This window comes from Pyxicephalus adspersus, chromosome 2, assembly GCF_032062135.1.
Source record: "Pyxicephalus adspersus chromosome 2, UCB_Pads_2.0, whole genome shotgun sequence".
NCBI lineage: Eukaryota > Metazoa > Chordata > Amphibia > Anura > Pyxicephalidae > Pyxicephalus > Pyxicephalus adspersus.
Genome location: NC_092859.1, coordinates 35,435,463 through 35,450,043, shown reverse-complemented (window position 1 = coordinate 35,450,043; position 14,581 = coordinate 35,435,463). Strand labels below are relative to the sequence as shown.

The 14,581-nt window shown below is 39.7% G+C and overlaps 1 protein-coding gene across 2 annotated transcripts in view; it reads right to left on the bottom strand.

Moving 5' to 3' along the window:
- CRY1 (cryptochrome circadian regulator 1) overlaps positions 1 to 12,809 on the bottom strand; it is a 40,331-nt gene extending 27,522 nt beyond the window's left edge. Inside the window, exon 1 of one of the 2 annotated variants that reach the window (XM_072400393.1) lies at positions 11,875 to 12,809. In XM_072400393.1, coding sequence (XP_072256494.1) covers positions 11,875 to 12,032 — 158 coding nt within the window. In that variant the 5' untranslated portion in view covers positions 12,033 to 12,809. The remainder of the gene's footprint in view (positions 1 to 11,874) is intronic. The other variant, XM_072400392.1, reaches the window with a different exon arrangement.
- Positions 12,810 to 14,581: the final 1,772 nt, after the last annotated feature.

Here is a 14,581-nt window from a genome sequence, read left to right as displayed (position 1 = left end):
TTACAGGCAGACGATGCTGGAATCAGGACACGAAAAGGGTAATCCAGGCCGACAATGACCTAAGTGTAACCGTATATACTTTCCTGCATAAGCAAACTGTTATACCCTACAATCTCTAGCTATGGTTTCCTCTTTCTAATGATCTTTTCTACTGAAGGGAGCAATGGCAGCACATCAGTGGAAAAATGAACATTTACACCCATCTGCAGCCTCTAAAAATGAACCTTACTTTTAAAGTAAACTCTTTCTTTCAATAGCTATATCAGACAACTGCACCCTTTATTCTACCGTTTTAGAGGTTCTGCTCCCACTTTTATAGTCTTCCATTTTTTTGCCAAAATATTTTTTGTTTGTTTGTGATAAAATATAAAAGGGTTAAAACTACTGCAGAGTTTTATTTTTCTGTAAGTGTACCATTGGGGAACTTTTGCCTCCAGTACCAAAAGAAAGGAAGAGTATATTTCCCTCCTCTGGCAATTCTCCCTTCATAGAGAGTTGCCCTAATTTTTGTTCTGGGGACAAAACAAACTTGCATACTTTTATTCCTATCTTCAACAACTAATCCCTGGGGATACTCATCTGTCCCATTTCTATCGCAGACACTACCATCTTCTTCCTCTGCAATCCAATCATCAGCCATCTTCATTGGCCGGGCCAGGATGATGTAAGCGCAAGCGGTCAGTTCAGTCCAGGAAGCCAAGATTGCTGGCTATCCTTTGCAACCGCAACCAAGCTGCACATACAGCAATCAGGCAAGTAGAAATACTTATTGCACAAAGGGCATCACCTACACTTTTCTTCAATAAGGACCTGCCTAATGCTGATTTTTTTTAAGTGGCACTTTAATGCAGCTTCTAAGACCTAAACACATTTATTATAGCACAAATATATGGATTGGTGCTGTGTGTACACAATTTTTATCATGCAATGTCCCTGTACAGTAATACCTTGAGGACACCAGCAGTTCACACCACCTCACAATTACAACCTTATCAGTCTTCAGTTTAAATTACTTACAGAAACTACACAAAGAAACCGTCATTCACAGTTGTTCACATTTAGGAAATATAAATTGTAAAACAAAATTATAATGTATAAAGCTACGGTAGCTGAGCACCCACCTACTCAAACAGGAAAAAAAGAAAACAAAACTTTACATTAGCTGTGGGAGAATGGCAGAGTAAAATGGTAAGCGGAAAAAGAAATATTGATTTGTTCTCTTAAATGTATTTTATGTAAGAGAACTTCTGTACTCTTGTTGAATGTTTACACATTAGCAACCCACATGTGGCTAAGGACAAGAGAAGTACAGTACATTATTAAAAAAAAGCAATGTGTAAAGGAGTTATTGACCTACATTGAATGTGTTTGGCAGTGGTTCTAAAGTGCTGGCTGGCACAAAACCAATTTATCAAGAAGTTAAATAACTTAGAAAAAAAAACAAAAACACAGATCTCCCCTACTTCTCTGAACAAGGCTGTCAAGTTATATCTACAAAATAAAATGTGCTGCCCATGTTAAGCATCCTGGCTTTCTAAAAACTATCTACACTAGAGTTCCCCAAAATGGTCAATATTGGGTCTAGTGGGTCCAAAAGTTTAGGTAAATAGCTAAGGGTCAAGAGGTGCTCATGAGAGTGTCTGGAGGTCCACATACCCTTTTGGGGTTTCCACTACTTTCCAAGGCTCTGTTAGAGTGAATTACCTTTATTTCCTGCCGACAGCAGTTTTACTGAGAATAAGTGAGGGAGATATGTAATTATATCTGGGTATCTTCTACTCTTCCAATGTTAAACATTTGGATTTTTTGTTTTGTTTCTGTTTTAGAGTTCCCTTTGATTACTGTCTGGTAAAACAGTGTTAGCATGTTTAGCAATTGTCGTTAGAAAGGATCTTTCACAAACCTTTAAATTAACACAAAACTAAAAGATGCATGAACTAGTGTTGTACATACAGCACCGCTCTGCTTTATGGAGAGGGGAGAAGGACGGGGCGGCACCCTGCTGCGCTCTCTCCCCTTTACTTTTATCACGATCAATCTTTATTGGTGGATCCCACCCGGATGGATCTTAGAGTTCCACATGTTGTACACACGCTAGATTCTCGTCCGATATCATCCCTGAGGCAATTATCGGAGGAGAATCATCTGATGTGTGTAAGTAGCCCTACAATTAGGGGGAAGGCTCTAAACAAAGCTGTTAGGGCCAGGTCATACTAGTGACACTTCTGCACAAACACCTTGTGGACAAAGTAGGAACGACAGAGAAACATATTACCAATGCAAGAAGAAAAATGCTGTGTAAGATGAGTTAAGTGTCCACATTTTGTCTATGCTGACTTAACAATTGCTAGTATAACAAAAGCCTTGAAGAAACCATTAAGGTGCGTACACACTTCCAATTTTTATCGTTCCAATCGAACGACGAACGATCGATTGGGCAAAAAATCGTTCGTAAAAAAGTAACCAACGACGCCGACGAACGAGGAAACTCGTTGGAAACGAACGACCGGACCGGCGGATCGGATTGGACGACGATCGTTGAACATCGTTCGTGTGTACGGTCGTTCGTTGATCGTCCATGTTCAGAGCATGCGTGATGAACGAACGTCCGTTCACTTTCCTGTCGTACACATAGTTCCTCTATCGCTTAAACGATCGTATCTATTGTGTGTACAATATCTACGAACGATCGTGTCGTTATCTCTATGTGCAGGATCGGTGCTATACGATCGTTCGTATATATCGTGCAGGATCGTTCGTTTTCCAACGATAATAATTGGAAGTGTGTACGTAGCTTTACTGCTTTCTCTGAATAGCAGAAAAAACACTGTTCATGCAGAAGTCAATCATATGGTGCAATTTTATATATGACTCATATCAAGTGCAGCATGACCATGAATAATAAAAAGGACCCCTGCTGTGCTGGAAAACAAATTATATACATAGAAGTATGTTATGTACCATGAATCCGCATGATTTACATCTATACATAGAATTAATGATGAAAATTACCATACATATATACTAAAAAAGATGAGCATGCTTCGTGTTTACCTACTACCAGAAATTGCTCTTTAAATTGTACACAAATGGACTCCATTAATATAGGTATGAGAATTCTGTTTTACTGCAAAGGGGCCAAATATTTGTTTTGTCATTTGTTGTATTGTTTTTTTTTTTTTAGTTTTTATCTTATGTGTTTAAATCCTAAATAAACCCACTCTGAATTCTAAACATTTATGCTACAAAATGTCCAAAAAGTGCTGCTGGCTGTAATAAAGCTTTTTCTTTTCTTAGGACTGAATGGCTCATGATCCAATTTGAGGGGGTGACGATTCCATTCATTGTTCTTAAACTTTTTGTTCTGCACCTTTTTGTAAAGCTCTCCCTTAATAATTGCCCCCATGATGGACTAATCTGACAATGTACTTTCCTCAAAGTCCTGGTCAACTCTCCTTTTCATACTCCATGCACATCGCACCCTTATTCATTACTTGACCTAATTTAATAAAGCTCTTCAAAACTGGAGACGATAGAAAATCATGGGTTAACCTAGGTGATCCAGCAAACGTGGAATGGATCTGTTCCAGAACTGAAAACATTTGTCAATTCCAGGTTTGCTGGATCACCCAGGTTCATGATGGTCCATCTTCCCCAGTCTTGGGGAGCTTTGATAAATCAGGCTCTATGTGTAGCTGTAGTGCAGCCTGCACTGAAAGCTTCGAGTATTACCGACCCAGAAAGGAATTGGTCTGGGAGTTCCTGTACATGCAGTAGAGGTTGGAGGGAGCTTGTTTTAAAGCTAATTTACTGCTGGTGAATAGGTAAATAGTTAATATATCCAGTCAGTCCTGTAATATAGTTCAGGTTAACTTTAAAGCAGAAGATATAAAGTATATATCTAGATCTGTGAACTGTGTCTAGGCAATAACCTGGTATGTGAAGAATTTATACTGTCATAATACAAAATGAAACATATATATATATATATACGGTATATATGTGTCCACAGTATCTGGTTCACACTTGCAGTACATACAAAGATCTCTGCAGCCCTCTAGTGGTTGTTTTTATTCTCATCACAAGGTAACATTGCACAGGCTTGAGGCATGAGAAGATGTGAGAAAACATTCCAATAAATACATTTTTTATTTTGTAGCACAAGCCTCAAGACAAAGATTAAGGTTTTCAGCATACTAGTAGTGCCTTGCATTATACACATCAAAGCACGCAACTTTGAAGCTTTAAAGTACTGGTGAATCTATTACTAAAACTTTACCTCTGTCAGATTTTACCGATATCCATTGTTTGGATTTCACCTTACCAACAGCAAAGTTGGACACCAGTCAGCTCCCGATAAAGTACCCACAAACCTTCCTCCCCCCTCTCTGTGTTAAGTGACCCTGAATTGTGTAATCTATCTTTTTAGCCCGTGTATCGGATGGTCACATTATATTATTTGTTCAATCATTGTGCTCATTTGTCCTTAGAAAAAATCATGAACGATCACTTCCAGTGACAATTGTCTTTATGGGGCTGAATGGCTAATCAGCAATGCTAGAGGTTAGTTCATGAAGCACTCTGTAGCTGGTACGGCACCCAAACACTAGCCAGCACAATATCAATGACACCCAGTGAGATTGTATGGCCTAACACTAGTGACAGGCCTGTTGCCTTGACATTCTTGACAACTGCAACCAATAACTTATTTTTTTCCCAACATACTAACTCCATATTAATATGTTATTTTCAATGCATGTTTAACCTGCCAAGCTGGTTTTTCTTTATTTTTTGTCTTCCTCCAAGGTAACAGAATGACCTAGATCACAGTACACTATATGAGATGATCTGCTAAATGGAGTAATGAGGATCAGGTTAGTATGATGACACCGAGTGTTCATGAATAAGCGGCCATTTCCACCAGCCACTTTATAGATTTTTTTTGTTGTTTGGTAGGTTTGTGTGGTTTTATTAAAACTTTCTCCAATGTGTTGGATTTAAGGCACATTTATCATAACTAAGCCAGTGCTTTTAGAAAATCGGTGGCCAAGTATGACATCTGTGGCAACCCACCAATTACAGAGATAACCACCAACACAAATGAAAACCTAAGTTTGGATACACCTTAGAACCAGGTTAGGAAAGTTTCGGAAGTCAAGTACAAAAAGACAACGCTGCACAGGTATATTATTGCACACTGCTCCAGTGTGCATTGTTTATTAACTGCATATTTTACCAGGTATAGATATAAGTACACAAAAAATAACTTAATAAAAATGCCATACCCTTTAGGAATATTTTTTGATTCAATTCATCCTAGGTTTATCCAAAAATTAGGAAATTGGCCGATTGCTATCTGTCACAACTAATGCAATGTAGTTTTAAGTTATTAGTCTGTTGCACCCTGTAATAAAACATTTGTGTAAGCAATAGCGGGTGCGTTTTGGCAAATCTAGTTGATTCTTTTTGGAGACAAAGCCTAACTAAATGATATGAATTGCTGGCTTTATGAATTTGCAACAAGTCCATTTTGTGATTTCTTAGTGAAATAGTAGAATGGTATCATTAACATTGGATGAATGTGAATCACCAACAAGTAAAATGCAAACATCTACTATGACAATTCTCCAATATATAGTATGCTTCATAGCATGCTAGAACTTGTTTTCCATATTTTAATGGAAAACAAACTATACTCACATATAATATTTGGGTTTATGCATCTGGACCCTTGCAATTTCCAATCAGTCAATGTTGATCAGGTGAAGGTAACTCCTGTACCTTATATCCTCAGACTGTTTAATGTGTTAATTGAAATCTCAGCAATTCTGGGCCTCTTATTATATATTCAATGGATGTGGAAGAGTTGAGAGCTGTAAGGGAAAATGTCCTGTTTTATCTGTAAAATGACCTATATTTTTGGATATCCAGTCGTGAGCTTTGCACAGTTTTTGAAACTTAGAACAGTGCTGGAGCCAAGATTTGACTCTGCTGTAGGTAAGTAAAATTTACAGGTCTTGTCCTTCTCCAATTCATGACAGTAAAGGCAACATGGTGATAATCTCTTCTCTCTCTCTCACATGTTATACTAAAACCTGTGTTGGAAAACATAAGACTGTGTTGTAAGTAAAGTGTAATTATAGTAGTCTCCTGCTGCATAGACAGCTGTGTATTTGGAGTTGTCAGGCCTCTTGTGTTGTGTACTGTGGCTTTATGCATCTGATCTCTTCCGAAAAGTTCTGGATACATTAATTCATGTTATGTTGACTCTTGATTTAAACACATTTGTATTCAATGTTTTCATTTGTTGAGTCAGTACTAAAGCTTAGAACCCTGTAAATATTTACTATGTAAAATTAAAATTGATGTAATACTGGTGCTTTAGTAATGACACAATTAGCGGGATTGTAAAGTAGATTTAAAATATGTAACTAGGGTATGAGAATATAAAACCCTTAGCTAAACAACCTGTGGCTTTCTTGTAGTGGTTGTTTGCCAATCATATTATATTTGGTTTCTGTTATAGGACAAGCAGTGCACTCGCCAATATTGCTGCAGATGACGAAGGATGGATTGTCTTCAGATTTTCCCCAAACAATAATGAATGGGTTGCAGGCCGTAGACCATGTGATGAAGTAAATCTGTACTTTGTGTTCTCCATCTGTGCACATGAGGGTTAGGGTTAGGAAGATTTGGGGGTGGGGGCGTGTCTTTTTTGTAATGCATCAGAAAAAGAAGGCAAGGCTGACAACACATACTTAAACAAATAAAATGGTGGTAAAAATGCATCGCTAACCAAACACTTTTTGATTTGGATTAAACCTGTAAACCTTAGAATTCCTATTTTTTACCCAGGGAGCTTCATCTGTGTTGCTCCTGATGCCTAGAACAGGAAGTGATGGCAAATCAAACTACTTTGCTGTTCTTTAAATTATGATTCTGAGCAGAAAGAGGCCCCATGACATTTGTCGAGGAGGAGTTTCCTCTCAATTTCTGTCTAGCTGGACACAAGGAAAAAAAAACTGGCAAAGGGTTCTAACCATTCCCTGTTCCGTGACAAAACTAATTGTTTAGGTAGAAGTCTTCATGGTGGTAAATCTTAGGCTGGGTAGGACAGGCAAACTACAGGTTTGATTTATTGAACTCCAAGTAGTATACTTATATCAGAAAAGCATCTTCAAACACAACAGGAATCAACTGAAAGATTTTATTAATACACAGAACAGTTAGGGAAAACACAACAGGATGATTTTTCTTACCATCCCCCTACAGAACAAAAGAGCACTATGAAAGATTGTTACAAATAAGTCTGAATAGTTCATGAACGTGCCATTTACTTCTAGGATAGCAAATAACTGAAAAATACCTAACTAAGTAATATATCATGTGGAGCAACATTTGACCCCGTAGGCCAACTGTTTAGGTATCTCTGAAAGTTACATGTCCTTATGTGATACTAAATTCCTACAATAAAAAGGTAAAATGTAACCCTAAATTAAACAACGTACAGCTAACATAACCTAGTTGTCCAGTATTTAGGTGTTGCTACATAGTCCTATTATACCTCAATGTGTTTTGTTTATAAAGTGGTGATCCCTTTATTGCACTGTTAATAATGAAGGGGAGCTTTCATGTTATGCAGGATAAAGAATTCTTCCTTTCACAAACTGAAATCCTGGTGTAGACAAATGAACTGTACTAAAGTCTCTCACACCCACTAAGGATAGGGATACATTGAAAGGCATATGACCAGTTACTGTTTTCAATGCTCTCTGGATTCAGACAGCAATGGATTAAAAACCTAAATATTCCTAAATAATGCCTGCAATTTTCCTTTGATGTGCTCTAGGTTGTACAGTGCTCTGAAATTTCCAAGAATTAACTATTTAAATCACAAGAAATGAAATAGATAGAAGACCATGCTAGGAAGTATTTGTGTATTTGGAGTAGTCTTTATATTGTTCCATTGTTTTATCCCAGCCAACAATACTATCACCTTATGATTCTTCCCTTGAAAATACAGGAACTTATGGAGGTTTCCCATGCAATGAACAATGGAAAAGGTTTCTACACAAAACTGCTACACAGATTACCCTGCTCTCCCTTACTACGTCATTGGTTTCAGAATCCTCATAACTCTGCCTTGCCTTACCTTCACATAGGATATTTCCATACAGCATTTTCTCAGAAAGCACAGAAATATCTTGGAACGCGTGGTGAATCACACTGCATGATAAAGTCAGTATTTATAAATATGGTGGATTATGCAGCGAGTATAGTCATTTGATGCTTGTGAATAGATGTGCTAATGAGAAGCAGGGAGAGTGGTGGAGCTGACAGATCCTCTGATTCCACAAGATAGTGAACACTGCTCCATAGGTTGAGGAACAGTTGTAGAGCTTTTTTTTCTCTGGAATGCATCTGGCAGAGTAAACATCTTCCTTAACCCCTCACTGTCCACGGCAACTCAGAGACGCTGCTCCAACACCAAACTAACATATTCTAATCAGACAGGATCATAAAAATCAGAAATTGTTTCTAAAGTCTTCCTAATCATAATGCAATGAGTGAAATATTCTCCCGCCAGTTTCAACGCACTGTAAGCTGCTGAATTCTCAGACAAATAAGTACAAACCTATTTCTTGTGGAGATATAGTCACATGACTAGGAGGAGTTTCCCAGGACTGACAACCCTAATAATAGGTCACTGAGCAAACATGTCCTGCAAGTTAAAAAAAAAAGGTCTGTGGGACTTTATGTACTAAGTCCTAAAGGGGGAAAAACACAAATAAATGTTACATGTTTACATGTAATTTTAAATACAAAACCCAGTATGATGGGGGGGGGGGGGGGGGCTGACCCCAAGCTCATCAAACTTGCCTACACCTCTTCTTCTGTCAATTGAAACCATCACTACTTCCCACCACTACATATCTCCCATCCTATTGTGTGTGAAAATCCCTCACCTACTAGATTGTAAGCTCTTCGGGGCAGGGTCCTCTCCTCCTGTATCACTGTCTGTATTAGTCTGTCATTTGCAATCCCTATTTATTGTACAGCGCTGTGTAATATGTTGGCGCTATATAAATCCTGTTTATTATTAATGATAATAATAATGAAATGGTGTTTTATCAGTGTAGCAAACACTGTAGTTTCCACAGAAAAAGACCTTGGATCATGTAATTCTCAAAGCCACCGCTGTACACTCCACAATCATTCACTTCATAATGTTATTATATTAAGGAGAGATTATGTTATTTATACTGCATCCTATAGCAAAGTCACACAGGTCAAAAGCTGCAGATTCACAAGAGCTATATACATAAAAAGAAACTGTTGTAGCACTTCCAGGCTGATAAATATTTGTTTAAAATCTGCATTCAAAAAGGACCTTTTGCATAACCAGAAACAAAACTATGCTATATGAAAGCAACCATACACTATACTGTCATCCCCCTCATGGAATTACAAAAGGATTGGTTCATTTTTCACTAGACTCTAAGTTAGAATTCTGTTTTCTATATTAACACATAAATCACTTTCACTGAGTCGCAATCACAGTCGCACAGTAAATGGATACCAATGTCAGTTTGTATGTAACTGCTTTCTAGTTGAAGTATAAATATACTTGAGGAAAGGATTGCTGATGAAAGAATGAATGGATGTAAAAAGGAGTTTACTATGGAGACAAGAACTTACACAATGAAATGCCATAACTGACTTCAACAAAACAGGTAAAGAAGTTGTTGGGCAACAAAACCCTAAGGTCAAGATGCATCAGAGTCTAAATATAATGTTACAAAACTAGTTAGAAATCTACAACCTCCAATCCAATAACTATCCTGAACCCCCAGTACATTGGTGTACTTGATCACCAGCCTTTTATTTCCCCTCTACATAGAGGAGTCCTAAGAACAAAGGAGTTATCCATGGCCACTAAGAGTGTGTGTAGGACAAATACCCTGCAATTATTGACATTCACAATACAGTGAAAAAACCATTACCACAACAAATATTAAGCATTTAACAAGAATGTTTTTTTCTGTCAATATGAACTCTAATGTCAAATGTTATTACCGGTATGTGAACTGAAACATGTCCAAGTTCACTGGTGAAAATGCAACATTATACTAGCAAGGGGAACGGCAGATATTACAAAGAGTTTATTCCTAACTGCAGCAAGTATTTATATAAAAAAAAAAACATTCCAAAACAGAAACAGCTCTAAAAGTTTGCAAACAAATAGGTATAACCCTTGGCCTGTAAAAATCCATAAAGAAGGCATACCAAATACTGTACATTGTAACACTGTTATTTCCATGACTGTTTCCTTTACACACATGCCTTAAACTAACATATTACATAAACTGTAGCAACAACTGGCAGATGCAACAACTGCTAAAAACAATTCTCCTTAGGGCAGGCCATAGCTCAGCACATTTGCTGACTTGTGCAGCAACACAAAGCATGTTACACCCTTTTACATAACTCAGAATGGCTCTTCCTACACGTCACATTCTCAGGCTGTAGGGAGCAGTGTGGCTGCAATTTATCTTGCTTGAATATTTATGCTAACTGCATCTAACTACTGTCAGATATGTAGGTTAAAGATTGGGGTTCAGATGCTAAGGATACTTGGATGCTCCTGATTTTTTCTTGGAGGTGGATCTTTGCCTAGCTGCTGGTATAATAGCTGGGAAACTGTGCTGTGATGACTAAATGCTCACTTGGCGAATCCATTGGTTTAGAAACAGAAATGTTAAGAAAGAGCACGCCTGGATATGACTGGCAAGTAAGTCTGGAGTTTTTATAACATGAATAAACAGCTACTTACTGTAACAAGTGGATTATTCCAATGGCCTACATAGATTCTATGTTATATAAATACTTATACGTTTAATCTGAACTATGATAAACAAGCAATGTGATAGAGAAGGTAAAAGCAACACTCCAAAGATTTTATTTTTGCATTAACTTTGTTGCATCTTAAGGTCACAGATACAAAACAAGAAACAGACCAATATTGGATACAGTTCTGATTATTCTAGAACTTTTACAAATGATGAATGCTAACCACATTTTCCTAATAAATAAATGTACAGTCCAACCACAAAGGGTTCTTTGGATTAACTCTTTTTAGGTCCCAGTTTGAAACCAAACGGCACTTTCTAAAATAATGAAGGCATGTCTATAATACAATGAGCAGAACCCATAACTAGCAATCAACTTTGCGTCAAGCCAAGTCAAACCCACCATCATGTCCTTTTTATTGTAGTCCTGAAAAGTCCTAACTTTCCCACTTAAACCAGTTTGGACTTTCAATGGAGTACCCAGAAGCCCCATCATTTGAATGCTGAAAAGGTTTCCTGACAAAAGCTGCGCTTTTATTTGGAAAGTCACCAACATTAAAATGAACCATTATTATTGATGACCTTCAATCTGTACCCAGTGAAGGATTAGAAGGAAGACATCCTGAAAACTCTCTGTAAGTACAAAGTTGAGACAGAATGGCAAGATCTTTCCTGAGCGATGGCTAGGAGTTACTGCACTCATGGATCTTTTCCATATTAATCGTTTGACCCAATCATAGCCAACATTCAATAGACAAGGATTTTAAAGAGAACCTGTGATGACAGAAATACATCAAGCACTGTGATCGAGGATTTTTAAATGGGCAGACCACAACCATCAGCTAGATGATGGCTTATCAACTCCTGATCTGGAACGAGTACAGAACCTGAAAAGTTTTACTTGACAAGTTTTTGGACAGAACCTCTCCCCATGATTTAATAGCTCAGCCCAAATCCTGCCCTTTTAGAATACCAGAGGTGCCAGAACATTCCCCTACAAGCCAGGACTGTGAGGGTCTCTTACCTCCACCTGTTGATTCCCACATTGGACGATCCAGCAAACCAGGGATCCAGAATATAGACACAGCGCACCGTGTCCGATCCTTGGATACATTCCCTCAAGGCTGGGTTGTCATGGAGCCTCAGGCCCTTCCTGAACCAGTGCACAGCATTCACCCCCATTGTTTGGCTTTTCCTTTTTTTAAAAAAATATCCCTTAAAAAATGGAAGTAAGAGGAAGTAGAGTGGCAACCCCAATAAGTTATATAGAAGTCAGATGATGAAGTCAAGTCCAGAAGAAGTTTATGGCGCCCATCTGGAGGAACTGAGGGGCGTAGAAGTGGCTGTGGTGGGCTTTACCCTCTGCGGTCCTGAGGAGAGGGGCAGCACAAGGAGGGCTCTGTGTGGTGATTATAGAAGAGCAATGGTCTTCCTAGCATGGTGTGCACAGAGAGTAGAGGAGTTCCAGGACTGAGGGCTTCAGCACGGATATAAATGGCTGCAGCCTCCCCAATTCTATCACCAGCGTCTCAGACTGCCTCAGACAAGTGCGTATCTCTCTTACCAGCACACCGTGCTGCACGTCACCTAAGCCCCACCCCCTACCCTACGATTGGAGGCGCCGCCGTCACGTGTACCTGCAGCCTCACGTTTCTCTAGTGTGTTCTGCTGGCCGCCCCCGCCCCTTAGTAAATGTAACCCCGCAGTTCGCTCTTCAGTGACCACCTTCTGTCCCCTCACGGTTCCACAGCGTGCCAGCTACCCTTATACGGCACAGTAGTCGCCAAATCACCCCGTTATTTCCTTTTATTTGGCTTTTCTTCGCTCTGTTGTGGCCGGTGACGTAGGGCGGTGGAGGGGGGAGGGGCCAGCAGGCTTTGGGATTGGACGGCGCTGAGCAAAGTTCCCGGATGAGCACGTTGCTTAGGGCGGCTCGCGCCTTGGCTGAGGGAGCCGCGCGACTGCGCACACGGCCGCTTGCCTGGTGTGAGCGCGAGTCTGAATTTATACCGGGACCGCAGTGGGCGGGGTGGCGAACACCGGGGGCTGTTGACGTCGTGTGCTCAGGAATAATCCCGGTGTCAGACGGGTCACGCTAATCCTTGTCCTCCTCCCGCTTGTTGCTATAAGTAGCTGACAGTCTGCTGGTTATGTAACCCTCACACAGGTCACACCTGTCCTAATTCTGCTCCCAGCAACACAACATGGCCCCGGGGGGAATGGGGCTGCAGGGAGAATACACGGGGAATACTGGGATGGGAATGGTATCTGAGGGCTTTGCTTCCTGCGGCCATACAATTCCCAGTATATTTAAAGGAGACCATAGCTCCATAATCCATCCTCAAACGCTTCAACGTTTTACCTTGGGAGGGCTCCGCACGTGTGATAAACAAATATTCTGGAATACCAAATTAGTGCTAGTCTGCCCTTATACAGCACGGTAGTTGCAAAACCATCCCGTTATTTCCTCTTATCATCTCTCGTCTGGACTACTGTAACCTCCTCCTCTCTGGTATTCCACTAACACAACTCTCTCCTCTACAATCTATTATGAATGCTGCAGCCAGACTCATCCATCCTTCTCTCTGCTCCTCTTCTGCTGCATCTCTTTGCAGATATCTACACTGGCTTCAATTTCTCCTTAGAATCAAATTTAAGCTCCTGTGCTTTGCCTTCAAATCCCTACACAGTTCTTGTCCCACTTACCTTTTTGCACTGGTAAAAAAAATACCCCCTCCCCCCCCAGCTGCTCTCTCCACTCCTCCAATGACCTATTAATGACTTCCTCACTCATAACCTCATCACACGCACAAATACAAGTCTTCCTCGTCCTATTCGGCTTGCTTCTACTTTCTGCTCATTTAAAAGAGCGCTCAAAACACATTTTTTTCAAACTTGCCTACCCGGCTTCTTTTGCCTTTTGAAACCATCACTACTTCCCACTGCTACATATCTCCCATCCTATTATTTGTAAATTCCTCCACCTATTTGATTGTAAGCTTTTCGGTGCAGGGTCCTCTCCTCCTGTATCTCTGTTTGTCATTTGCAACCCCTATTTAATGTACAGCTCTGCTTAATATATAATAAAGGTATATGTGTGGGGATGTTGGTGATCTGTTTCTCTTTGTCAGAGTTCCATTGACACTAGGGACATTAGACAAACAGATTCAGTTCCCATAATAATGAAGCCTGAGGCAGCAGGAGTTGGTTGAATAGCTGGACAGATGGAAGGGGGTGATGGCCTATCCAGACCTTTTGGTGACACCTAAAATTAAATCACCCCGCCTGGCTTTACCTCCAGCTTCCCATATCAATTTAGCTAAGAGGCCTAGTAAATTCCTTAAGTTTCAGTAACCAATCCCAGTGTAGGTGGGGGGGCATCAACCAATAGTTATCTTACAGAACACATCCAGTAACCAATCCAAGAGCCTGAAGGATACCTAATGGGAATTAACTATAAAAAAATGGGAACCGAGAGAATGAGCTTCCTTGCTCTTGCTCGGGCTTGATCTCTTGCTTGCTCTCCTTGTCTCCTAAGGGTCTCCTTAGGTAAGCTGTTATGGAGTCTTCTGAAGGAAGTAGGCTGCTGAGGTACCCATTAACCTCTTAGCAGGTAGCTATCAGATATTCTTGATTGTAGTCTTTTGGTTGTCTATAGTATTATTGCATTACTTTGCCATTTTGTAATTACTCTATTGTGTACTAAGCATTATTAGATTATTACAGGGGTT